This window comes from Hylobates moloch, unplaced genomic scaffold (genome assembly GCF_009828535.3).
Source record: "Hylobates moloch isolate HMO894 unplaced genomic scaffold, HMol_V3 SCAFFOLD_10, whole genome shotgun sequence".
NCBI lineage: Eukaryota > Metazoa > Chordata > Mammalia > Primates > Hylobatidae > Hylobates > Hylobates moloch.
In genome coordinates, this window is record NW_026652285.1 from 22,236,958 (window position 1) to 22,261,967 (window position 25,010).

The 25,010-nt window shown below is 57.2% G+C and overlaps 1 protein-coding gene across 8 annotated transcripts in view; it reads right to left on the minus strand.

Moving 5' to 3' along the window:
• SRCIN1 (SRC kinase signaling inhibitor 1) overlaps positions 1–24,671 on the minus strand; it is an 80,670-nt gene extending 55,999 nt beyond the window's left edge. For 3 of the 8 annotated variants that reach the window (XR_009215095.1, XR_009215096.1, XM_032163404.2), the window contains exons 1-2: positions 23,223–23,526; positions 14,815–14,877 (exon numbers count right to left, since the gene is read on the minus strand). Coding sequence is in view for 3 of the 8 variants with exons in the window: in XM_032163404.2 (XP_032019295.1) it covers positions 14,815–14,877; positions 23,223–23,346 (187 nt within the window). In the remaining 5 variants the exon portion in view is untranslated. Of the gene's footprint in view, positions 1–14,814; positions 14,878–23,222; positions 23,529–24,375 lie in introns of those variants that run through there. The other 5 variants (XR_009215097.1, XM_032163408.2, XM_032163405.2 and 2 more) reach the window with 5 other exon arrangements.
• Between the last annotated feature and the right edge of the window lie 339 nt (positions 24,672–25,010).

Below are 25,010 nucleotides of genomic sequence, written 5' to 3' on the forward strand. Positions count from 1 at the left end.
AAAGAAAAAACAAGTGTGAGCCCCCACACCCAGCTCTTTTTTTTTTTAATACCTTTATTTTCATAAGGATTAGAAAAAGCCCCAACTAGAAGGTCAAACCAGTGATTTCATGGATATAGTTCCTAGGGATGGTAGTGAAATAAAGTTTCCTTTTAAGTAAATTTAAAGTTCAAAGTGAGCTAACAAAAATGTATATTGCATTAGTACAGTACAAAAGGTTTCCTGATATGATGGCAATTCGTGAAATAGCCCCTGACTGAGTGAGACTGGGAGCACTGGGGCCATCTTCCCGAGGGCCCAGTCCCTGCCTTTGAGGTACTTGTGGCAACCCACTGTGGCCAGAGTGTGGCTAAAGGAGAGTGGCCTGAATAATGCCTCCAGGAGAAGGCTGGGGGTGCCCTGGGCGCTGGAGAAATAGCTCCAACCAAAGTCAGAGGGTTGCCTCCCGTAACCCCTGACCTTCCTCCTCCTCCACTCACCCTCACCACCAGCCAGAGGTCTGCAGCCCATTGGGTGCAAGCGAGAAGGAGCAGACCCTCTGAGGCCAAGAGACTTTCCTTTGCCCAGGCCTTGTGGATTCTGCCATGGCCTTGCTGCTGGAATCCAGCTCCACAGTTCAGGTCTAGTCCTGCCTGAGCCAGAAGGACCCCTACCCCTTATGCCAGAGATCCAGGCTCCTCTGCCCTCCTAGGGCTCAGGACAACATTGGGACAGGTCTCCAATTATCATCTCCCAGCTGCTTCCTTCCCGGAGCCAAAAGAGCTCCTCATCCCCTCTCTTACCCCCTCCTCATGCCAGCACCTCCTTCCCTACCTCCTGGGGTATCTCAGTGTGTCTGGGGTGGAGCAAACAGTGTACCAGCCTGAGATGGGTGGTGACTGTGGAGTGGGAGGGTTCCTAGGTCACCCAGTTCTCCCAGGCAGATTATGGCAGGGAGAGGTCCCAGCTCCCAGCTGCTGGAGCAGGCAGAGGGTAGGGCATGGAGCTCACAGCTGCACTTTATGACTGCAGTCCCACATATCTCACAGTTGGCAGTGGGGAGGGGCTGCTGAGCAGCCTGCACAGACAGGGGAGCAGGGACTACCCCTCACTGCCTCCTCCAGGCCGCTGCTCAGCCCTCAGGTGCTCTGGCATTGGGGCCATTGGGGTGAGGCGGGCAGAAGCTAGATACTAAGGGGTGGCAGAGAGAAGGGAGGGGGCAGGAGAGATGATCTGCTCTCTCTGAGGGGTGGTGGCAAGGAGGAGCTTTGATGTGAAAAGCTTTAGAATCTGTGTAAGAACCTTTGAGATCCTTGGCTTTTATATAACGAAAAAGTAAGCTGAGTCTCGGGGAGAAGGGAACGCCTGGGTAGCCTAGCTGTCCTGGCTTCCTACTTTGTACAGATTTAACTTCTTTCTGCAGGGCCCCAGCTGAGCTGGGAGGATGAACCTGGGCTTCTGGTTGAGGGTGGGGGAGCATCCTGTCCTTAGGAGAGGGAAGCCAGTGACCAGCCTCCTGGGGGGCTCTGAAGACTCGGGCATGATTTTAACTCTTTCAGCAGGCCAGGCACTTGAAATCAGAACGTTGGGAGAGAAAAACCCAGGCCAGAGACACCCAGTGTCTTAGCAACTTTTCTGAGAGACCCCAGGCTAGCCATTTATTTACTTTTGAGACAAGGTCTCACTCTGTTGCCCAGGCTGGAGTGCAGTGGCGCGATTATGGCTCAGTGGAGCCTCAACCTGGGCTCAAGTTATCCTCCAGCCTCAGTCTCTTGAGTAGCTGGGACCACAGGCATGTGCCACCATGCCCAGCTTATTTTGGGGGTCTGTTTTGTTTTGTAGAGATGGGGTTTTGCCATGTTGCCCAGGCTGGTCTCCACCTCCTGAGCTCAAGTGATCCACCCACCTCAGCCTCCCAAAGTACTAGGATTACAGGCATGAGCCACCACACCCAGCCTCATTAATTTAGGTACTCATTCAGTCAACAAATCTCTTCCCTCTCTGAGCCTAATAACCTAATTTGTAAAATGGGGATGTTAACGTCTAAACTCTGCCTTTGGGCACTAAGTGAGACGCTGGCAAGACAATGGTAGAGAAAGTAGGTTGTTTTCTTTGTTTCTCTTTTTCTTTTTTTTTGAGACGGAGTTTCACTCTATAGCCCAGGCTGGAGTGCAATGGTGCGATCTTGGCTCACTGCAACCTCTGCCACCCGGGTTCAAGTGATTCTCCTGCTTCAGCCTTCCGAGTAGCTGGGATTACAGGAGCCCACCACCATGGCCAGCTAATTTTTGTATTTTTAGTAGAGACGGGGTTTCACCATGTTGGCCAGGCTGGTCTCCAACGCCTGACCTCAGGTGATCCGCCCGCCTCGGCCTCCCAAAGTGCTGGCATTACAAGCGTGAGCCACCGCGAAGGGCGAAAGTAGGTTGTTTTCAATGAAAGACATTCCTGAGCAGCGATGGGCTTGTAGCAGCCTGATCTCCCTGTTACCCCAACGCCTGTTCCAGCCATCAGCAAGTCCTCGGAGTGGCCCTGACCCTCCTGAGACCTGAGCAGCCCAGGGAGAAGACACAGGGATCGATTCCAATCTAGCAAGCGGATCCAGGCACCCGCTAGCCCTGCACAGATCAATGCGTCCTGTTCCAGGCAGGGAGGGCGTGAGAGACCCGGGCTGGGGTCTTAAGCATGGCTGGGTTCTCCTGGGAGAGGGATAGGGGGATTGCGATAGAGAGAGACGGAGGCAGGGAACTCTGGGGGAAGGGAAGCAAAGCTAGGATACCCTGGGGGTAGGGGCGTTGGGCCTGAAGGTTCCCCCCAACCCAGGAATGGGGTTGGGGAAACCAGAGACATAAGGGAGGGGCTCAGGGCTTCTCTTTTCTCCAAGGAACCTCAGTGTGCAAGGCTGACTATATTTTTTGAGTCCGAGATTCAAGCCACAGGGAAGATGCCGAGAACTGGCGAAATCCATTATCCGAATGAGGGGACGGGCAGGGTGAGGAAGGCGGGTTCTGCCACCCTCAGCTCAGCCTGCCCCGCCTGGGAAACGCGGAAGGTGAAAGTGGCCTGAGGCTGGAATGGCCGGGAAGTGGCGGGCGCCCCCCAGTGGCCGGCTAGGAGGACGGCACAGGTGCTTGGGAAGAGTGACGTTGTCATTTGTTGGAACAATTCCAAATTCTACGTTTATTTATCAGCCTCCTTTATATTTATCCTCCACCACATTCTTTTACGTGAGATCACTGTAACTCATTATGAGAATTAAGATCCCAACATCTTAGTGACACCATCTCATAAGCCACCAAGCCGGTCCCCAACTGGCATCTTTACCCCAGATGTAACCCTCTACTCTGTCCTCTGGCTGCCCCTGGGCCACATTCACACATGATGTCATCTGCAGAGGAGGAGAATGGGGAGAGGAGAGGAGAGGGAGGGAGAAGGAAGGAGAGAGGCAAAGGGACAAAGTAGAGGAAGAGCGAAGCCACCAGCTCAGGAAAGGGAGGACTCTCTGGGGCCCCTGATGTGAGTCCTCCCCAGCCCCAAACTCAAGATCTGGAAATCAGGTCCCTGTAACCCGCTCTGTGGAGATAAGGAGGCTGGACAAATCCCCTCCCTTGGGAACCTGAGAGGCTGTAACACATCTGCCCCCACCCACTGCTTGGGCAGGGGTAGGAGCTGGGGTATAGCCCTGGTGGGAAGGGAGGGCAGGAGGCACTCAGGGTGAAGACACCAACTCACAAGCCCACAGGACATGGGGCTCGGCAGGGCAGCAGGAGGGGAGCATAGAGACAGTTGGAAGGGTGGAGGACCTGCCTTAGGCCACACCCATGCACACACACAAACACGCAGCATGAGGCTCCCCCAGTCCCTCCTCTGCAGCCAATGCTACAAGAGCCCAAGTCAGCCAGGAGGAGCCCCGAGGCACTGCCACCTTCGATTGTGCCTGACGACTCCATCCTGCTGGGTGCCTGCTGCAGTCGGGAAGCACACTGTGTGCTTGGAGGTTGGAGGCCAGAGGACAAAGGTCAACCGGGACCAGATATGTCTCAAGCTAGGCAGAGGCTCTGGGAACCCGAATCAGGAGAGGGGATCCTTTGCTTCCCCTGCTAGTGAAGGAATCGGCCTCCCTGTCCCTGGGTGCCCCTGGCTCTGCCTTCCTCGTGTGCCCATACTCCTCAGTCTCTGCTGGCTGGCTGTGGGTCCTTGGAGCAGAAGCCCATCTGTGTCTGTTTTCTAAAGCCATCTTTTCCGCCCCATACCACAGCAACCAAAGTCATTTTCCGGGCAATTGCCTTTCTGTAAACATTCCTGTGTAATATCCCCCCAAATTGCTAATACCCAGCGCCCTGTTGAGTCTCCCTGTCACTCCAACTAGAGCCTCGGAGATGGGAGCGTGTGATGGGGCAAGGGCGATGGGGGGAAGGAGGCAGCTGGACTGAGGATTGGAGACAGGGGGCTCCTGCCTAGCTCCTGGCACAGAGGGAGGGCCAGAAACTCTGCACCTCCCCATGGTGATCCCCACTCCCTGCCAGCCCAACCCCACCCCCTGAATGTCAGGCTCCACTTCAGGAGAGTCTGCCTGGACTAGGAGGGAAGAGAGAGAGGAAGGGGGAAGGCAGCCCACTGGACAGAAGGCCTGAGACAGGGCCTGGGAGGAGAAGGAGCTGAGTTGAAGGCATGGAGGAGATGGCTGGAAAATAAAGACTCCTGGTGACTGGGGCAGGGCACTAGGGACATGGAGCAAGGCCAGGCAAGTTGTCTTCAAGGAATGCCAGCTCCCTTCTCCACCAAGGGTGACAAGGAGGACAAAGAAGAGGGTCGAGGCCGGGGGAATCGAGGCCCTCCGCCCAGCGTGGGCCCTGCCCACTCCCTGGGCACTGTAGTGGATGGGGGCGGGGGGAGATGGACAAGGCAAGAGGTGTCAGGTGGTTCTTGGCAGGTGACACACCTGTTGCCCCCTCCTCCACCTCCCAGCCCTGATCTATAAAGCCACTATGGAGAAGGGTCTGGAGCAGGCCGATTCTCCTCACCATACAGTAAGGGAAACTGAGGCTTAGGGAGGTTGAGTGATCTAACCTGAGTCACCACATGGACTCCCTTCCCCAGGGCTGGGGGTAAGAAGGGGGACTAGGACTGTGGCCTATGACCCTGTGGTTTCTTCCATCCCCCTGCCCAGGGAATCCCGCCACCCCCTTTCCAAACTCCACAGAAGCTCGGCATCCGATGGGATGGGGGATGATGGAGCCCTGGAGGGAGCTGGGAGCAGAGGTGATGCGAAGGGAGGCTGGGGAGGGTGCAAGGCACTGCCAGTCACAGCTTTGTGCAGGTAGAAAAACACAAACCAATTTGTGCAGATTTAAAACCCACTGAAGGCCACTTAGTTGGTAAACGAGTCAGAATCTAATTAAAGGACCTCTTCGAGGCTGGGGGAAAGCGCTGACACCTGCCTAGGAGGAGCGGTAAGGCTGGGGGCCTGGGCCCTGGCTGCTACTGGTGGAGCTGCTGGGGCTTTCCATGCGGAGGGCAGATTTGAGGGGGTCAAGCTCCCTGTGGGTGGGCGCCCGGGGAGGGGGGCAGGCATCAGATGCTTCCCCAGCCCAGCTCTTCCTCCTTGCCCATCCCAGGCTGACTGCATCCACTTGCACAGACCTGGGCGCTCCCAGGGCAGGACCCTCACCTCCTCCCTCAGACTGGGGCCTCCCTTATGGCAGAGGGGCCATTCCACCCAGAAGGGCAGAATTGGGTGGGGTGAGGAGGCCCACCAACCACATCAGGAGTGGGGTGGGGTCCTGGGGACACTCAAAGATCCCAGGCTTGGCCTCGGTGCCACCTCCACCCATTGCACTGGCTCTGCGTGGCTGTGGAGTCCTTGCTTCCTTCTGCTTGCAGCTGTCCCTCCCCCAGGGCCCCAGGCCACACAGCACAGCAGCTCTCAGACCCTGGTGGTGAGGTGGGGCCTCCCCTCAGCTCTCATCTCTCAGGAAGAGGTGGCCCCCTCCTTACCCGTCCTGTGTTGGGAAACCACAGTGCTCTCTCTCCAGCCAGATGCCTTTCCCAGGCAGGAAACCAATGCCCAGAGAACAAGCCTGACCCAATCTGCAGGAGCTGAAGGCAGAGCCCAAAGTGGAACCCAGGGGTCCTGGCCCTCAGGGACAAAGATTTTTCCATTCCACGATGCCACTTCCCAGAAAGCAGCTGCCTGGGGAGCCCCTCTCTAGGCCACGGGCCCCAGGAGGACACAGACTAACAACCTCCTTAGGAAGGATCAGCAGCAAGGCAGAAACACCGTGGCAGCCCGGCCGACAGGGAGAAAAGCTGGGGCCCAGGGCCCAGTAATGCCTCTAGCCCAGGGGGATGCTCACCACACAGAAATCAGGGTTCCCACAGGGCATCCCAACTGCACGTTCAGACAAGACTCCTCGTCCTTGCAAAATATGCAAATCAGCCCCTTGCCCAGAATTCCAGATATACAACCCCCCTTCTTCCCCCTGCCCCTCCTCTCTCACACACAGCAGGCAAATCTGTGATATTACCAAAAACCACTGCATCCACTGACTAGTTATGTGACCTTGAGTAGGTCAGGGGACGCTCAGAGCTTCAGTCCTCTCATTCGCTTTAAAAAAAAAAAGAAGAAGAAGAAGCAGAAGCTAATAACAGGCAACAGGCAACAGGCATGCAGACTGCAGACCCTGGGTGAGCAGAGTCAGTTCCTTCTGATCTACCCTGGAGCCCGATTTCCTTCCACCCACTGTCAGAGTTGTATCAGAGACCCAGGACTGTGGGATTGTGATTTTTGGCTTCTAATGAAGATCTGGCTAATTGGCTTCCCTGGGAAGGAAGGGGGCAGAGACACGGAGGGCAGCATGTCACCCCCAGTCTGAAGCTGGAGTTGGAAAGGCTGAGAACAGCCCTGGCATGTGCCCACGCGGCGCTATGTTAACCAGCTAACTCCTGTGTGGCATCTCCGCTGCACACGCACCCAGGGAAGGTGTCCTGTCAGCTCCACATCTCCTTGGAGAGGCAGCCGAGGGGAACACAGGCCGAGCGGGAGGAGAGGAGGGCACACTGGAGGGTGGGAAGGGAGGAAGGCCAGCGCCTGTCCTCAGCTCTGCCATCACTCTGAGGAGGCTGCCAGAGCGTCTTCTCCCCAAGGGGCACTCCAGCCTGAGTGCTGTGCCCCTCTGTGTGTGAAAGGGATCTCCCCCCTTCCCTGCAGCTGCCTCAGGCTGAAAGCATGCCCAGGGGGAAGCATCTTGTTTCCAGGGGAAGAGACTCCAATCTGTTGGAAGTGAGTGGTGGAAGCCCCACCCACCACCCTGCCTCCCCACAGGGAAGCATTTTCAACACCAAGTACTCATCAACGGGCTCATCAATATCAGGCAGGAGACCCAGCCTTGCCCAGATGCCCTTGATATCCTCCTCAGGGACACCACCTTTCATGGGACAGGCTCTCCCTAGGAGGCCTTGTCCCAGCCCTATGACCCTAGCACTCAGACAGCTCCCTCGGCCTCTAGAACCAGCAGGATTCCTCCAGGTTCCCAGCACACACTCAGTCGCCCAGACACACACATCTGCTCACTCATGCTTCTACGTCAAACCTGTGCACCTTGGCATGTGCCCGACTGCCCAGTACTTGCTCACTGACATGGGCCCAGTCACAGCCTGCCTCACCAGCACCCTCCACCTGACCTCAGGTGATCCACCTGCCTCGGCCTCCCAAAGTGCTGGGCTTACAGGCATGAGCCACCGTGCCCGACCATGATAACCACTCTTGAACACCCACACATATTCATGACAGTCTACATGCAGGGGTCTACATACCTAGGCCCACCAGGGTGCCCCACTCTGCCACCTTAGATGCCACACGGACAGGGAGGATGTCATGCCAGTCCACGCAGCTCATGCAGGGCATCTGGGGCTCGCTAAAGCGCCAGGTCGATGCATCTCCAGCTTGGGGTGAAAGACAGTGGGGACTTGCCCATCCTGAGTCCCTCATGGAGGCGACATCTTCAGCTCCTTTTCCACTTTGTCAGGTTCGGGGCTCCCTTGCTGAGGTGTTTACGTGATGTCTTAAAATACAGGAGTCGGCCCAGTAACCTCAAGGCCACCCTACTCTGACCAATGCTTAGCCAACAGGGCGATGTTCATGAGTGAGACCCTCCTCTGGGACCCGGGTGCCTCCAGCCCTCATTCCACCTCTGTAGGTGCTCAGCGCCTCCACCAGGGCGAGGGGGCCGGAGGGCCTTTGCCCAGCTTCCAGCTCTGCTGATGGGGAAGGACAGGGCTGCTGGGACCCAAGGCTTAGCTCTCACCTCATGAGTTAATTTCTCCACCACTCTGCAAGCTAGCTAAGAACAAACAGCCGAATCTGCAACCCATGATTCTCTCTCCCTAGCGACACCCCGTTAGTATCCCGAGAGACTCTGGAGGATGGGGCGAGGGCAGCCTGGAGTTCACAGTTTGGAGAAGGCAGGAGACTTGGCAAGTCTGCTTGGCCTCTGGATCCAGGCAGTCTTTGGAAGCCAGGGCCTGGTCAGATAGCAGGAGCATCTTGTGCAAGTTCTCTTTGTTGTCTAACCTGAGCCCTCCCATCAGAGCAGCATCTGGGAAGGTGGAGCACAGGCTTCAAGGCAAGGGAAAAATAAACTGTCTCCCCTTCTGCGAAAGACACAAAGACTCCCATCCTCCCTTCTCCAATCCACACATCCATCTTGAGTGACGAGGTTTAAACGCAGCATCGGGCTTGCTGGAAGCCGTGGGAAACATGGACCAGCCATGAAATAACCACTCTTTTTCTTGAGACAGTCCCGCTCTGTCGCCCAGGCTGGAGTGCAGTGGTGCAATCTCGGCTCACTGCAAACCCCTCCTCCCGGGTTCAAGCAATTCTCCTGCCTCGGCCTCCTGAGTAGCTGGGACTACAGGCCCGTGCCACCACACCCGGCTAATTTTTGTATTCTTAGTAGAGACAAGGTTTCGCCATGTTGGCCAGGCTGGTCTCAAACTCCTGACCTCAGGTGATCTGCCCGCCTTGGCCTCCCTAAGTGCTGGGATTACAGGCGTGAGCCACTGCGCCCAGCCATGATAACCACCCTTGAACACCCACACATATTCACGATGATCTGAAAGGGCTCGTGCAGCCATCATTCTCTTCATTCTCACAGTCACCTTCTGAGGTTGCAAACCCCTTATTTTACAGGTGAAGAAACTGAGGCTCAGGAAGGAGTGACTTGTCCAGGGTCAGAGTTGATAAGTGGAAGAGGCTGATCTCAACTGCGGGGGTGCTTAGCCCATGTGCTTCTTCTTTCCCCTACACCCTGTTGCCCCTGACGAAGATGCTGATTCTGCCACCAGGTCATCTGTGAATACTCATCTAAGCCATTCCGCCAGAGCCCCACAGGTCCCCTCTGTCCTTCCTACACCCTAAGAAGAGAACACTGAAACAACCCTCCTTCCCAGCTAATCTTGGGCACCATCCACCCAGTCCTCTTAGGGGGAGTCTCTTCCCCAGGGCTGGAGGAGAGGGAGGAAGCAGAGCCACCCCCAGATCACAGAAACCCGGGCTGGAAGTGGGGGTCCCACAGTCCTGAAAGACCTTCTGGGGGATCCACCTTTCCACAGCCCTCCTCGTAGCCTTCTTGTACCTACGCTGGATACGAAGCCCTCCCAGCCCCTGCCACAGGCTGTGCAGAGACAGAACTGCAAATCAGGAGCTCCAGCCAATCAGGTCTTGGATACTTCCAGGAATGGAGAACTCATTACATCCAAAGCACCAATCATCTTGTGGGGGTTCTCCTTCCTTAAAATGAGCCACAGTCTGTGCCCATGGCCCTCAGGGGAACCTGGGGGAAGGTCATGACCTCTCCCTTTGGAGCAGAGTGGAGGCTCCTGAACCGGAACCTTCTGTCATGAGCCCTCAGGTCCTTCCTGTGTGGCCCAGCCCCCCGGCCATCTGCACCCGCCCTTTGTTGGGTAAGCCCCATGTCACCACCCCTCTTGGCTGCTGGCCTTCAGAACTGCTCTGATGGTCCAGATGAGGTCTGAGCAGCACAGGTGACTCCTCTCTGCTTCTGTTACTAAAGTGCCTTCGCTAGCGCCCCTCCTGCCCACACAGCACATGTGCCAGGTAAAACAAATGCTCAGGGCCTAAGAGTCCTGTTCCAGGGCCAGAACATACCTTCCCCGCCTCCTGCTCCTAACTCTCAGGCCTCCCCCAGCCTCACACCTCAGGGGCCAGCCTGACTCCTCCCTCCTGGGAGGGGTGAAGTTCCTGGCCCAGTCAGCTGAAACTGCTCCTTCCAGTCACTTCCATTGGCTTTCTGGTGCCTGGCCTTGGTAATGTCACTTAAGGGGTCTGGTCTGAATCTTAGCACCTCCCAGCAACTATGCCCCTCAGAGCCCCAGCTCCAGACACAAAAGGGTGTGCCCAGGAGTCTGAGTGGGCAGCATGCTCTGCCTGGAATTCTCTGGCTAGTGGCCTGAGGCCCAGGATGCCCCTGTCTGGCAGCCAGTCACTCTGAGAACTGGAAAACCACAAGCCCACATGATAATATCTGAGGCATATTAACCACACAGTGCTTCCTCCTTGCTAACCTACTTCCTCCTCCCTGCCCTGCTGCCAGAGGGCCCCAGGCTTGGAAGGAGAGGCTCCCCCACGCTCAGCTGCTTCCCTGCAAGTGCCCCATGTCTGCATCCCATGCTTGCGCAGTGGCTAATTCTGGTGTCTCATCAGACAGTAATTATGGGGGAATCAGCAGTGCCGTCATCTCTGCAGCTCGGCACCTGTCACCAAGCCACCATCCCCAGGCTGCTGGGATGGGACCGGAAGCTGAGGGAGGAGGGGTGTGCTGGGGTGAGGGGCATCTGCACCCTTCCTGCCTCTGCAGCCCTCACTTCCCCACCCTGCCTCCCCAAGGTGAGCAGTGCACCTCAACCAGGTGGTCACCAGCCACACAAGTCTCCCTGTTACCTAGGACAGGTACTGAAAGCAGGTGCCATGTGTCCCATGTATGCACCCCCATGACCAAACAGAACAGGCAGAAGGACACAGCAAGCCAAGGCTCAAATCTCACCTTGGCCACTTCCCATATGTGTGACCTTGAACAAATCATTTCGGTCCTCCAGGCCTCAGTTTCCCCAATGGCAAAATGGAAAATATAGTGCCTCCCTTGTGAAGATGGGAAGAAATAAGACGTGTAAAGTATCTAGCACAAGGCCGGGCGCTGTGGCTCACGCTTGTAATCCCAGCACTTTGGAAGGCCGAGGCGGGTGGATCCCGAGGTCAGGAGATCGAGACCACGGTGAAACCCCGTCTCTACTAAAAAATACAAAAAATTAGCCGGGCGTGGTGGCGGGCGCCTGTAGTCCCAGCTACTCGGAGAGGCTGAGGCAGGAGAATGGCGTGAACCCGGGAAGCGGAGCTTGCAGTGAGCCGAGATTGTGCCACTGCACTCCAGCCTGGGTGACAGAGCGCGACTCCGTCTCAAAAAAAAAAAAAAAAAAGTATCTAGCACAGTGCCTGGCACATGTGTGATCATGTAGTCATTCAACAAACAATCCATACACAGCTACTTTAATGTGTTAGGCAACATGGGGATGCTAAGATGAATGAGATGATTTAGCAAGGATCACACTGTGGCTACGCTGAGGCACAGGCTTTTTTTGTTGGGGAGGGTTGGGGGGCTGGTGGTGTTTGGTTTTATTTCTTTGAATTTTAATACCTCTAAGGAGCACAGGAAGTGAGGTAAGGAAGGGAGGGCTGCAGAGGTAGGAAGGCACCCCTCTCCTCACCATAGCCCCCACCATTCCCTATCATCCTCATGCATCGCTTCCCTCATTTGCTGCCCCTGAAGGTACTGAGTTTGCTGCCCCCACAAGCAAAAGTAGGCTAGTGGACTTAGTTATGTCCAGAACTGGTGATTGTTCAAAAAAGGTTACATTAGGAGCCACCAGAGGTTTGACAGTGCTCCGGGAGATCGGAGGGGCAAGCCCAGAGGCGGTTGTCGGGGAAGAGCATTTCAGGGAGGAGCAGGAATGGGAGGTGATGAAGAGGAGCCGAGCCGCAGAGGCAAAGGCCCACAGGGGAAGAGGCCAGACCCAAGGGGGAGCTGCTGGGGCCCCCACCTGGCTGCAGCACGGACTCCTCAGGAGGAACATGGTGGGGAAGGAAGGTGATGAATCTCAGCGTGAATTCTCCATGGCATTGGGCCACAGAGGAGCCCTGCTGCCAGAGTGCAGAGAGTGAGGCAAAGGGGCACGAGGGAATGGGGCAAGACCCATACAAAGCTTCAGGTGAAGGCAGAGGAGAAGGGAGGGTGTAGGGCTGAGGCTGCCCTGCTAGAGACTGGGACTCTCTCTCTGACCTCAGGCATGCTACTTAACCCCTCAGGTCTGTCTGTCTCTTCCCCCACAAAACAGTCAGCAGCAGTGAGCTCACAGGACAGTTGTGAGGATGAAATGAACTAACGTTTGTACAATGCACAACCCAGCATCTGGCTCCCAGGAAGCACCCAATAGATACTGGCCATCAGTGTTTTCATTATTACCAGTGATGATTTTTTTTCTCAAAACTCAGCAATGACTAAATGAGCCCCATCCCCTGAAAGCCCACAGAGGGAGCACAGGTCTCTTCTAACCAAAACCAGAGTCAACAGTGAGGGGCTGACCCCGGTGTCCACTACCATGGTAGCCTCCTCCCGACTCCCACCCCCTACACCCTCACTAGGCATTGCAATAATCCTTCATAGCACTCTTCCAAAACCCATCCACGTCTTATTCCACTCTGGCTGGTAAAGCCAGGACAGGGGCTGCTTCACCTTTTTACAGAGGCAGAAAGTAAGTCTTGTAAGGTACTGAGCTCCCCATCACTGGGGGTATTCCAGAAAAGGGTGGGTGAAAGAGAACAACATTCAGGTCTCAGAGGCCCTTGCCCCGGCCCTCTCTGCCTGGTTCACTGCCCCTGAGACCACCCTGCAGGCGGAGCCTCTGCTGTTTGTGGAGGGAAGCGGGGGTAACTCACGCGAGCAAGGAGGGAAAGGGCTCCAATCTCAAGTCTCTCCGCATTCTCCCGGCTTCTCCCGGCAGCAGCCAAGGATGGGGGAGGGAGGGGAGCAGTGTCGTTGCTCTTTTAGGAAAACGGTAATTTTAATTAAGAGGCAGACAAACGAGCGCTCTGCAGATTGTCTCAGAGCAAAGTTATTAAAAAGCCATCAAGGCGGCGGCAGCCACGGTGGCAAGGAGAGCTGCCTCCCCCAGCTGCCCACCCAGATTGCAGCTGAATAGCAGTTCAGAGAGCTGCAGAAAGGCTGGAGGACATGGAACCTGAAAATAGCCCCTCTCCTAAGAAGGCAGGGCAGCATCCAGATAGTACCCAGGGTACAGCCTGCCCAACCCTGGGCAGCAGGTGGGGACGCAAAGGGCACCTGCAATTAGGCAGCCCCTGCTGTGGGCCAAGTCTGGGCCCATTACTACTTTTTCTTTACTGTTCTCAACAATGCTGCCTGGGAGGTGTTCCTGTACCACTTTACAGGCACAAACACTGAGGCTCAGAGAGGGAAAGTGGCTCGTCCAGGCTCACACAGCTAGGAGATGGCTGAAGTGGGGGTTTGAACCCAGGGCAGGCTGACTCTCAAGTCCAATGCTCCAGGCTGCTGGTCCTGGGCCCAGATTTTGGGGGGTGGCTTCCCCCGCCCATACACCCTCCTCCAGCCGGGCTCTGCCCATACACCCTCCTCCAGCCGGGCTCTTTGATGTCCTCTGAAACAGCCTCAGGAGCAGCCTAATAATGTTGCCCTTAGTCATCAAGGTCACTAGGGACTTGGAGGCCAAGTAACTGCTTGCTTGGCAGGGTCACATTAAGAGGGGACACTCTAGAGGGACATAAAGTTACAAAACAGCTTCCAGCAGGGGGAACAGGGGCAGATAGTCAGAGGACAGCCCCCACAGCCAAGATATCTTCCAACTCTTCAACCTCTACTTGCTCAACACTTAAGCAAAGCATCCAGGAACCTATCTGCCTTGGTTGCTGTTAGACTCTGAGCCTAGCCCAGTGCCTGGCACAGAGAAAGTGTTCAATAAGTCTTTCCCCACCCCCCGACCCCGAGACAGAATCTTGCTCTGTTACCCAGGCTGGAGTGCAGTGGCGCAATCTCGGCTCACAGCAACCTCTGCTAATTTTTTGTATTTTTAGTAGAGATGGGGTTTCACCATGTTTGCCAGGCTGGTCTCGAACTCCTGACCTCATGATCCGCCTGCCTTGGCCTCCCAAAGTGCTGGGATTACAGGCATGAGCCACCGCGCCTGGCCTTCAATAAGTCTTTTATTGAATAAATGGATGAATGGATGAACAAGCAAACAATTGAATAAATGAAACGAGATCACAAGTGTGCATGTGACTGTAAGCTAAGCAAAACGGTCCCATCTTCTCCCATCCCCCACCCCCTGGGCATCGATGGAACATGGGCTTCCCCCCATAAGAGGTGCCCCTTGCTCCTGACCCCTCTCCCCAGGCCACAAGCCCCCTCAGCAGAGGATTCCCGCCTCTTCTCTTCACCCCAGCCCTAGCTTACATGGCGGCTTTGCAGCCCGCACACACGTACATGCACGCGTGCTTGTACACGCACACTCACTTACATGCACACACGTGCACATACAGACATGTTCTCTACCAGCCAAAGTGCCCTCCCCAGAGTCAGGTATCTGCTGCCCCCTCCCCTGGCAAAGGCTGGGCCCACCAGGGATAGCCCCCTCCGTTTCTGGCCCTCCAGGCTGGGGAGGAGCATCTGACTACGGAGAGCTGGTGGGAGGAGGAATCGTGGGGGGCCTCCCTCCTCCTGGCTTACTAACCTGGAGACTTTAAACAGAGGGAACAGAGTCCTGGAGGCTTCCCTCCCGCCGCACGCTGGAGCCCTGGGTGAGGGACAGGAAAGGAGGAAAGTCGTGAATGAATGCCCAGAAAGGCCCGGCTGCAGAGGAGCTGGAGAGAGGAGGGGGCCGGGCAGGGGCTCCCAAAGTGGGCCAGGTCAGGGGCAGGGCCATGGGCCATGGGGTTGGGGGAGGTGAAGCAGGTATAGAGCAAGGCAGAGCCTTAGGAGCTCTCCCTTTGGGGCCCCCCCAGGGCAGACAGGATAGAGATTGGGTGTCATAGGAAGAGCAGGGACTGAGGGGGTAGAGACACTGGTGGGAGACAGACAGGGGGACAAACAGCAGGACAACACAGAAAACATGGGGTCCCCAGAACTGGGTTCCCAGGATAGACAGCCAACAAGCCATGCCTGGTTCTCCACCCAGAAACAGGGGCAGACGCTTTACTGAGGTGCCCAACCTAGACCCCAAATGATAGCCCGCCTGCCTCCCTCATGCAAGGTTACGCCATTCTGGAAGGTTGATGGGTTCAGGGTCAGAGAGGCTTGCCATCATTGCCCTGGTGACAACGATGTCCCCAGCCTACGAGACCCCCATCTGCTCTACTCCCCACTAACCCTGAGAAAGCCCCGCTTCCCCTGCCTGTGTTAGAGGAGACAGGCATTCCCCACCCAAAAGGCACTCATAGGTTCCACACTGTGCTAGGAGCACAGACCTGCCTGAAGTCCTTCACCTAGCTACTGCCTCCACACCCCCAACCCTCAACCTGCCATGGCAGGGTCCCCTGCAGCTGTCCACCATGCCCCACCCTGCAGAGAAGTCCTTTCTAAACCTACTCCACCTCCCTCACGCTGCAATACCTATTAGCCTTGTACCCTGGGGCATGCAGCAGTAAGACCCTTCCTGCCTGGAGACACTGTGGCCAGCACCCACTCAAGCACAGCCCTCCCTTGGCTGGCTCAGACCCATCCATACCCACAGCACGTCTGGCTACAAGTGTTCTCAGAGCCCCCTGCCAATCTCATGGTTCCAATTTTCCCACCGATTACCTAAAACATCGACATCCCAGGGAGAAACAGCTGTTGGGACACGGACTGGGAGGAAATATTAAGAATGCTCACTAATGCGTCTAGCCCCAGAGGGCTTCCTGGATGAGGCGGTGGGAGGCACAGAAGGGAAGGCTTAGGAGCTCCAGCTTCCTTCTTACGACCAGCCCTAAGTGGCAGCTCCAGGGGCCCAGCCCCAGACAGGCTGAAGTGAGGATCTAGGTTTTCAAAAAATCTAAAGAGGTTTCCTATGTATGCCCTTTCCTCAGTGGAGAGTGGGCCCCATTCAATCATTCAGTCAGACAGAGGAAGAGGAGGAAGATAGATATGACTATTTATTGAATGTCTACTATGTGCCAGGAACTCTGCCTAAATTACCTCATATAATCCTACTACCCACTCTGTGAGGAAGCCACTGTTAATGCCCTTGATCTACAGAGATGGAAATTGAGCTTCAGAGAGGTGAAGCAACTTGCCCCAAACCACACAGCAAATGACTGTCAGGGCTGCGATTGCAGCCCAGAGCTGTCTGACTGCAGACCCTGAGCTCTTGACCCAGGAGCTAAACTGTCTCCTATCCACTCCCACCCCTCTCCCAGTCTTTGGTTATCTTCCTTTTGGTGGCCTCTGGGAAATTCTGCCTAAAGTCTAACCTCTTTCTATTGGATGCTCCAGCAGAAATTATCTCCTTTGGGCAATAGGTAGAAGAGAAGATTTCTCTTCGGTCTCTGCCTCGTCCTAAGAGTGGGAGGCAGACTGTTCTAACCCCAGGCTGCCAGTGGGCCAAGAGAGAGATGAGCCGTCAGGTTAAGGAGAGAGGTGGGTCTAGGATTTCCTGAGCTTCATCTTTAGGTGACTTCTGCCTCTCTAAGAGCCCCTTCCTGCCCCTCCCACTTCCAGGAAAGAGGAAGCTCCAGGAAGCCCCGCACAAGCCCCTTCTCGGTTTACCAACCAGAAGTTCCCATAGTGCCCAGGTAGAGGAGAGCCCAGAAGTTCTGGGGTGGACAAAGTGAGAGTCTGCGGCAGTCCCCACAGCCCTCGCGTCTCCAACAGAGCCCTAACTTTCCATGGATAAGGGGGCTGGGGACAAGAATGGGGGACTCATCAGGCCAGCCTGGTCACTGGGTGGGGTGGAATAGGCAGGGGACGGCCCAGGAGAGAAGACAGCAAGGCCCACCCCAAGGGCTTCAAAGAGCCATGGAAGGCCTTCCCAACGAGCTGGGGTCGTTCATTCTTCCCATAAGAAGCAGAGGCTGGTGCCTGGAGTGATGTCTGCTGCGTATGCAATTATCATGCATCCTAGGGATGAGGGGAGACTGCAGAACACGTCCCCCCCGCCCGCAATCTCCCCCACTCTGCACAAACAGAAACAGCTAGGCTCTTTCTGTGGGGTCTCTGGGTCTGCGGTCTCTCTATAAGCTGAGTCTGGGGGCCCCTCTGTGGGCCCCTGGGTCTGGGGTCTCCAGCATGCTCTGCCAGCTGGAATGGAAAAGAAGCCAGTGCCCTGGAATGCGTGTGTTTGCAGAGATGAGGAAGGCAGGCATGAGAAAACCCAACTCCCTTCCAGTCTTGGGTTACTCCACACCAGGACATGCAGGCAACCGAGGCAGGTGGCCAGGGCTACCGGGAGCCAGGATAAGGTTGTGGGGGAGCTGAGCCACCAGCTTGAAGTGCCTTGTGGAAGAAAACCCGAACTGGATTTTAGTCCCCAGATGGAATGGAGTGTGGCAAAGCCAGTTCTGCTGGGGTGGGAGGAAAACAGTGAGTTTAGAACTCAGAGGACAGCTGAATCCTCTGGCCACTCCCTTCTCCATCCCCTGGGCTGGGAGGGCAGATGTAGGCAAGGTGTGCCTTCAGAACAGGAGGGGGGCTGTCTGTAAGGCATGAGTGTGTGTGTGTGTGTGTGTATATGTGTGTGCGTGTGTATGTATTCCAATATTCTCTTGGGCCAAATCTCCATTTTTTTTTCTTAGCTTAAGCTGGGAAACAGTCTTCCCACCCTCCATGTGGCAAAGCAATATTATCTCAAGGGAGAGGAGGTAGAGAGAGCCTGGGAGCTCTGGAAGGGAGCTTGAAGGTCCTCTAGTCCCACCCTCTTTTCTTATACCAAGGACACTGAAGACCAGAGGGGGCAACTAAATTGCCAAGGTCACACAGCAGTAGGAGAGACAGGCACGCTGACTCCAGCCCAATGCTTGTTCTTTACAATTTACTTCTTTGCCCTAAGGAGCAGAGGAACAGCTTCTCTCTGTCTCCTCCTCTTCTCCCTCTCCTGCAGCACTGGATCCCTCCCCAGCAGGGGCCCCTGCACTCTGGCAACCACACCAGCCAAACTCCTCAGGATGCCCAAAGGTCATCTGAAAGGTCATGCTGACCAGTCCCCTGCCGCTAGGTCCAACACTAGTCTACGGGTGCTCACAGACCACTGTCATTGAGGTGAAAGATGCAAAAATACCACCGGAGCCTCCCATCCTGAAGTGGCCACATGCTGGGAGGTTTATCTTCCTATCTAACCTCGATTCCTCCTACTACAGCGTGGGCCTGCTTCCTCTCAAGCTGTCCTATGCAGAGATGGAGGCAGGGGGAGAAAAGCAGGTTTCCAGCCTCCACACCCTTATGTTTGCCCACCCCCAGCCGACAGGATGAGGGCAGGGTGTCCCTGGGTGGTTGGGCCCAAGCCCAGTGCATGCGTGGGGCCCGAAGGGTGGGATGAGGGAACAGCAGCCTGGGTATGGGGGAAACAGCTCTTCTAGGAATCGCCCCTCCAAGTCCTCATCCTCTGCAAAATCCTAACTAAGTCTCAGGCTTAGACTTCTCTAAGGATTATTATCTTCTCTGGGTTCAGAGATGTCTGTCCCCTATCCCCTCATAATTGATTGTTTATTATCCCAACAATAAGTTGATTGTTTACTATATGTCCAGCACTGTGTGGGATGTTTTCATCTGTTGTTTCATTTAATCTTCACAGTAATTCCAGGATCAGAAACGAATCTGTCCCCTGGGACCGTCCTTTCTTAAGACTAAGTCTAACCTTGATCCCTCTTGCTGCATTTCCTCTGGCCCAGTCCTCCTTGGTGGCATTTTTGTCCCTGTCTTCAGATACTCTTCTCATGACTCAGTGGCCTACATCATCTTTTTCCAGGCTATCAACCTTTACCCAGCCCTGCCCCAGGAGCGGGTAGATATGTAGGTAAAAGCAACCAAGGCATGCGAAGAGGCTCTGGGGGAGGTCCCCAAAAGGTCAGGCAGGGCTGCTGGAGGTAGGGGCAGGACTAGGGTGGCAGGTTCTCCTCCCTCATAATGTCCATGACCCCTGCAGGGGGCCTGGGCCCCACCTTCTGTGTGGTAGCTAAGAGGACTCAGAGAGGCAATGAATGACCTAGTCCTTCTCAGTGACCATCTCTGAGGCCCAGGTTTCAGCACACACATCCCCAGAGCCCAGGGGAATGGGCAAAAGCAGGCAGGGGCACAAGGGCAGGACTTGCCATGGGTTGAGCCTGGGAGGTGAAGCCAGAGGAGGAGCTCTGACACCTGGCTAAGCTCCCGGCAGAGGGCTAGCAGGCCCTGGGAGAGTGCACAGCCTCAAGCCCCTCTGCCGGCTGCAAGATCAGGCCTCCGTGGGGTGCTGCACACCCCATCCTAGCCACAGGCAACTTTGGTGAAATCACCCACCACATGGCTTCTCTGTTTTGACCTTTTGGAGCAGGAGTGTGGAGGGCAGGGGTCCCCTAGACTACAGCCATCCCCCTACCCTGCCCCCAGCATGGCTGGAACACAGGGGCCAGACTCACCTCCCCAGGGAATGCTCAGGCCCAGCTTTCACCCCTCTGGGAAATCGGAGCAGCAAAAGCATGGGCCAATGGGCAAGGGGAGTTGGAATGGTGGGTGGGACTCTGGGCCGGGTGTGGGCGGCACCCTCCCCCTTCAAGCAGGCACCATTAATATATGCAAAGCATATGCAAATCACCCAGAAGAGAGACACAACACCGCTGGAATGTCACAAGAGACCTTGGAGATCAGCCAGCCCACGCCCCCTCATTTCACAGGTGAGGAAAGAGGCCCACGCTGGGATGGGACTTGCTCAAGGTCATGCAGACATCTGGGCACTGAGGAAGATTAAGAATGAGCTCTCTTGACTTAGTGCAGTGCTTTTTCCACCAGGGTCTTGTCTTTCTGCTGGGGGGTTTATAACATGGCAAAGGGGCCCCAGGGCGTGGATGGGGCTCCAGGTAGGCCCATCAGAGACATGGGTGGGAGATGGAGCTGAGGGGCTTCTTGGATGCCTCCCTTACCGCCTCTGCACCTGGAGATGGTCTGGTGGGTGTGAGGAGGGGCAGTGCAAGGGCAGCATAGCACCTGGGGGGCCGACGGTTGGAGGGGCGGGAGGCTGGAGGTAGGCAAGGAGAAATCTGAGGGGCAGGGCAGAAGAGCAGGGAACCTGGGGTGTTTGAGGCAGGGGAGGAAGAGCCCAATGTCAGGGCAAGGTGCCCGCTGTGGTGTGGGGAGGGGGATGGCGCCCTCAACACACACACACACACACACACACACACACACACACACACGCACACACACTTCCCTAAGTGCTCTGCAGCCCTTCCTGGACTCTGACAATTATGGCACCTGACAGACCATAATAGTTAACCCAGGCCCATCCCTTCTGAGGCCACTTCCCCGCCCCCAGCTTGGCTTCTCAACCTTTCAGTCAGTCCTCGAAAGCAGGGCCAGAGCTGGGGAAAGGAAGGGGAGTCAGACAATGGGAGGGGTGGTCAGAGGGAGGAAGGGGGAGGCAGAAGAAGAGACCGGGGGCAGGGTTAGAGAGAGAGACAGCAGGAAGGGCAGCGCAGGAGAAATTGACAGACAGGGAGCGGGAGGGGAGGAATGGGGATACGGAAAGGCACAGAGGAGAGATGGGGGAGGCGCGAAGACTGAGGGCATCCAGGGGAGCGCTCTGGAGCCCAGGTATGGGGTAGAGGAACCCTGACCCCGAGGTTCTAGGCTGCTTGGCAGGAATTGGGGACCATGCCCCTGCCCCTCTGCCCACCTCCCCAGAAACTCCCCTGGCTGCCAGGAACTCAGTCCTCCCTCCTTCACTGCCTCCCTCCCTTCCTCCCTCGGGGCAGCCACTGCTTCCCAGCCAAATCCGAAGCCTTCATCTCTGCTTCTCAGAGCTTGGAATGAAAGAAGGGGAAGCGAGTACAGCCCTCAAACCCGCTGACGGCCAGATTTTTATTATCTTTGCTCGAATGGGCCCTAGGAAGCCAATGAGGGATTCTTCAAAGAGCATCTGAGTGCCTCATTGAAGCCTGCACCTGCACCAGCCCACCCACGGCAGGCAGCCAGGACTTGGGGGCCACAACCTGTCCCCCACCCCCCACAAATCCTAGAGTCCAGAGCCTCGGCTACCAGGAGCCTCACCCTCAGCAGCTTGTGTCCAAGCAGGGGTCCCTAGGTCAGGAAACCAGGCTTAAAGCTAGACTAACGTCTGCTGGGCCTCTGAGGCAGTCTCTGTCCCTCTCTGTGCCTCAAGGACATAAATGAAGAAAGAAAACAGATTTCCTTGCCAGGGTTTGGAGGAGATAAATGCTTGGGATTCCTCGAAAGAGCAGCTTTTATGGCAAGCCCTGGATCCTTCCCCTGAACTCCCTGCCTGCCCAGCACCCACAGGCCCCTTTGCAAGAGCACCCCCCACCACAGCTGCCTCTTCATGTGCCCCAGGCCTGCTACCCAGGATGACAGACGCCATGAACTGTTCTTCCTTGAGCCCCAAACTCAGCTCCCTCAGTTCAAATCCTCAACACTGTCTCCCTTCTTTCCCCAAAACCTAACCTGGGGTGGGGGTGGGGGCTCAACAAACTGGGTACTTCAAAGAGCCCAGCCGCCTCCCTCCTAAGCACTTCCAGGGCTGGGGTTTTGGCAGAGAATTCCAAGGTTGGCATAGGCAGATGGCAGCCATGCCACCCCCACCCTCTAGCTCTGACCACACTGTCGATGCCCACAGCCAAAGAAGGAATCAATGGTTCTAATTAAACCCTTTTTCCAGGGTGGGTCCCTGGCGAGAGAGAGGGAAGAGGGAGAGAGAGGAGGAGAGAGAGAGAGGGAGACAGCGAGAGCGCATCAGAGAGGCCCTGCATCCCAGTGCCCAACCCAGTATCCTGCACATCTTTAAGATGCCTGGAACCCAGCAGGGATGAGGCCACGCAGACCCCAGACCCTCTGCATTAGGCAAGGAGGCAAGTAGAGGGGCAGGGGAAAGCCTGGGGTGGGGGTAGCCCTTTGAGGGGTTCATTCTAGCAACCCTTCCCCTAGTGGAGCATCCCCCTCCACTCAGCACTCCCCGAGGACCACAGTTGCCTCTTCCAGATAGAGCTCCAGGGCACAGACAGTGGGAGCCAGAAGAGGGATTTGTGCCTCCATCCCAGCCTTGAGGGTCATCACAGAGAACCAACCATCGTGGAAAGGGCAGAAGAAGAAGGAATTGTTGTGGGTGGACTGGACAAAGACCCTCTTGTCCCCAAGGCAGGGTGGCAGGAAGCCAGGGCAAAGCCTTTGCACTTGCTGCCAATGGTGCCTGGGTGCCAGGCAGTCTGGGTGGGGATAGCGGGGTGGGGTGGGGGTGGTGGATCTTATTCTTGGAACCCCTCCCCTTACGCCCAGAGCCCTCACCCCATCCCTTGCTTCTACCCCAGGCCACCAGCTAAGTCTCTGTCCCCAGCAACTCTCAGCTTGCCTGGAGCACTCCCTCCTGTGTGAATGTTCCTTCCCATGTCCCTGACACCTGTATGGAGTGGCCCATCACCAACCAGAACCAGCAAAACCCCTCAAATGCAACATAGCTGCTCCCCACATACAACCACACCAGAAACCACCACCACCACAGCTGCCACCAGTGGCGACAGCCTCACAATCTCCATCAAATGCATCCTCAATTTTTAAAGACCAACAAGAGGGAAAGGGATGAGAATAAGAGAAACTGAGGCACAGAATTAGACAGCAAAGCAGTTGGCTCAAGGTCACCCAGACCAAGATACCAAGAGTCGGGAAGCGGGTATCCTGACGACCCCCCAAAAGTGCTCAAACCCCACCCAAAGGAACATTCAGGCCCACAAACCTGGAAATCTGGTCAGCTTCCCTCATTCCCAAGCCTCACCTGTTTCTCCCTTCCCCAAAACAGACAGCAGCTCCTCCATCTCCTTTGGAAAGGCTGCTGCCAGAAACCCCCACCCCCAGCTCTGGGAGCCCACTTTCCTTAAAGTTGGGGTGCTGCAGGACCTCCTTGTCCCACAACATTTGAGGAGAGGGGCTGGGAAGATCCCCTTCCTTGCATAATTCCCCGCGCCTACTCACCTGGCTCCCCTCGGCCCCCAGGGTCCCTCGGTCCAGCCTCCTCCCTGGGAGAGCGGGCTCTGCCCTCTGCCGTCCTCTCCCACCAGGCCAGGGCAAAGCGCCGGAGGCACTGCCAGGGCTGCATGGGGAGGCGTGGGGCTGGGGGGCGCGCACCAGCAGCCGCACACGCCCCGCCGGGCCCTGACAGCCGAGCTGCGGAGGCACCCGGCCTGTCCCCTCTGCTTCCACCAGCATCCTGCTGCCCCCACCGACAGGACTCGGAGCTGGCCCGGGAGCTTCTGACGTAGCAGGGGGGTGCGTGGGAGGGGAGGGGGGGCCACGGTGCGTCCCCTTCCCAGCCCCACCCTCCACCCCTCAGCCGCCTGCCTTCCCTATCTTCTCACTCACCCTAGATGCCCTCCCCAGCTGGGGGCGCCCTCCCCTGCCCTCTGGCCTCTGCAGGGGGAGGGGTTAAGATCAAATAGCCCCTCCCTAAACCCCTCCCTCTCGTGGCCCTCCCTACCCGCTGGTAGAGCGGGGAGCTGCTCCCCAGTTTCTGCAACTGCTTCTGAGGCTCAGAGGTCTCCAGGGCTAGGGCCTCGAGGTGCGGGGAGGGGGGGTGTGTGGAATACAGGCTTGTATCCTGGCAACGCGGCCAACCCCAGAACGCACTCATCCCCTTCCCTCCCTGGAAGCTGGCGCAAAGGGCCCACCACCACCATCCTAGCCCGTGCACCCCATTCTGGAGCTGGGGGAGGGAGGCCTTTGATGCACCCCTCACTTCTCCATCCCCTTCCCCTCCCCTGCATCCTCCTCTTCCCCCACCTTGGATGGACGCCCTCCTCCCCCCACCCTTCTCACCATCCATCCCCCTTCTTCTCCTCACCCCTCCCCCTCCACACAAGCCCCTTTACAGTTGAACCCCTCTGGCCCCCACCCCGGGGCGTCATGAGGCCCTCCCCACCCAGTCTCCTGCCTCGCCACCCTGCCCCCTTCTCTGGTCCCAGCACTCCTCTCGCCCGGGTCCTTCTCCCAAGCCCGGCGCACAGCGGTCCCCTGCCCCCCACACACCTGCGCCCCAGCATCCCTCGCCCCGCCGGCCACCGCCTCCCCGGCCCGGCCGCCGCCCCCGCCCCCGGCCGAGGGGGAAAACACACAAAGAAAACAGAAATACCTTCCACTTAAGCATGGAGGCACATTAGGGAGGAGAGAGACAGGGACATGCCTTGGGACGGAGCGTTCCCCATCGGGCGGGGGCGCGGGGGGCGGGGGCCCCGGGCCTGCCTGCCTGGCGCTCGCCCTCTCGCCGCCTTGCGGGCTCCTCGCTCGGCCCCAGCCCCGGGGCGCGGTGCCAGGCGGGCGGGCCGGGGGCGCGGGCCCCGCCGGGGTGGACCAGCTGGGAGGGCGCCGGCGGTCGGGCGTGTGGGTGCGCGCGCGCGCGGGCGTGTCACCGAGTGTGCGAGAGCGAGTGTGTGTGTGTGTGAGTGTGTGTGCGCGCGCGCGCTGGCGCGGGTGTGTCACTGCGGGCGGGCGCGCGCGCGGCACGGGCGCGCGCGTGTGGCCGGAACGTACAAAGGGCCGCCCGGGGCGGCGGGGGCGGGGGAGGGGAGGGGGCACTGCGCCTTCTCGCGCCCTCCAGCTTCACCGCGGGATCCCGCAGCGCGCGGCCGGGGCCGGGCGCGGGGCGCGCTCACTCTCTTTCCCGCGCCACCTGCTTCGTCCCACCCCAAGTAGTCTTCGCGCCACGATAGAGACAAATACATTGACCAAGGACCGGCTCGGAGGAGGCACCCGGGGGAGCGGGGACAC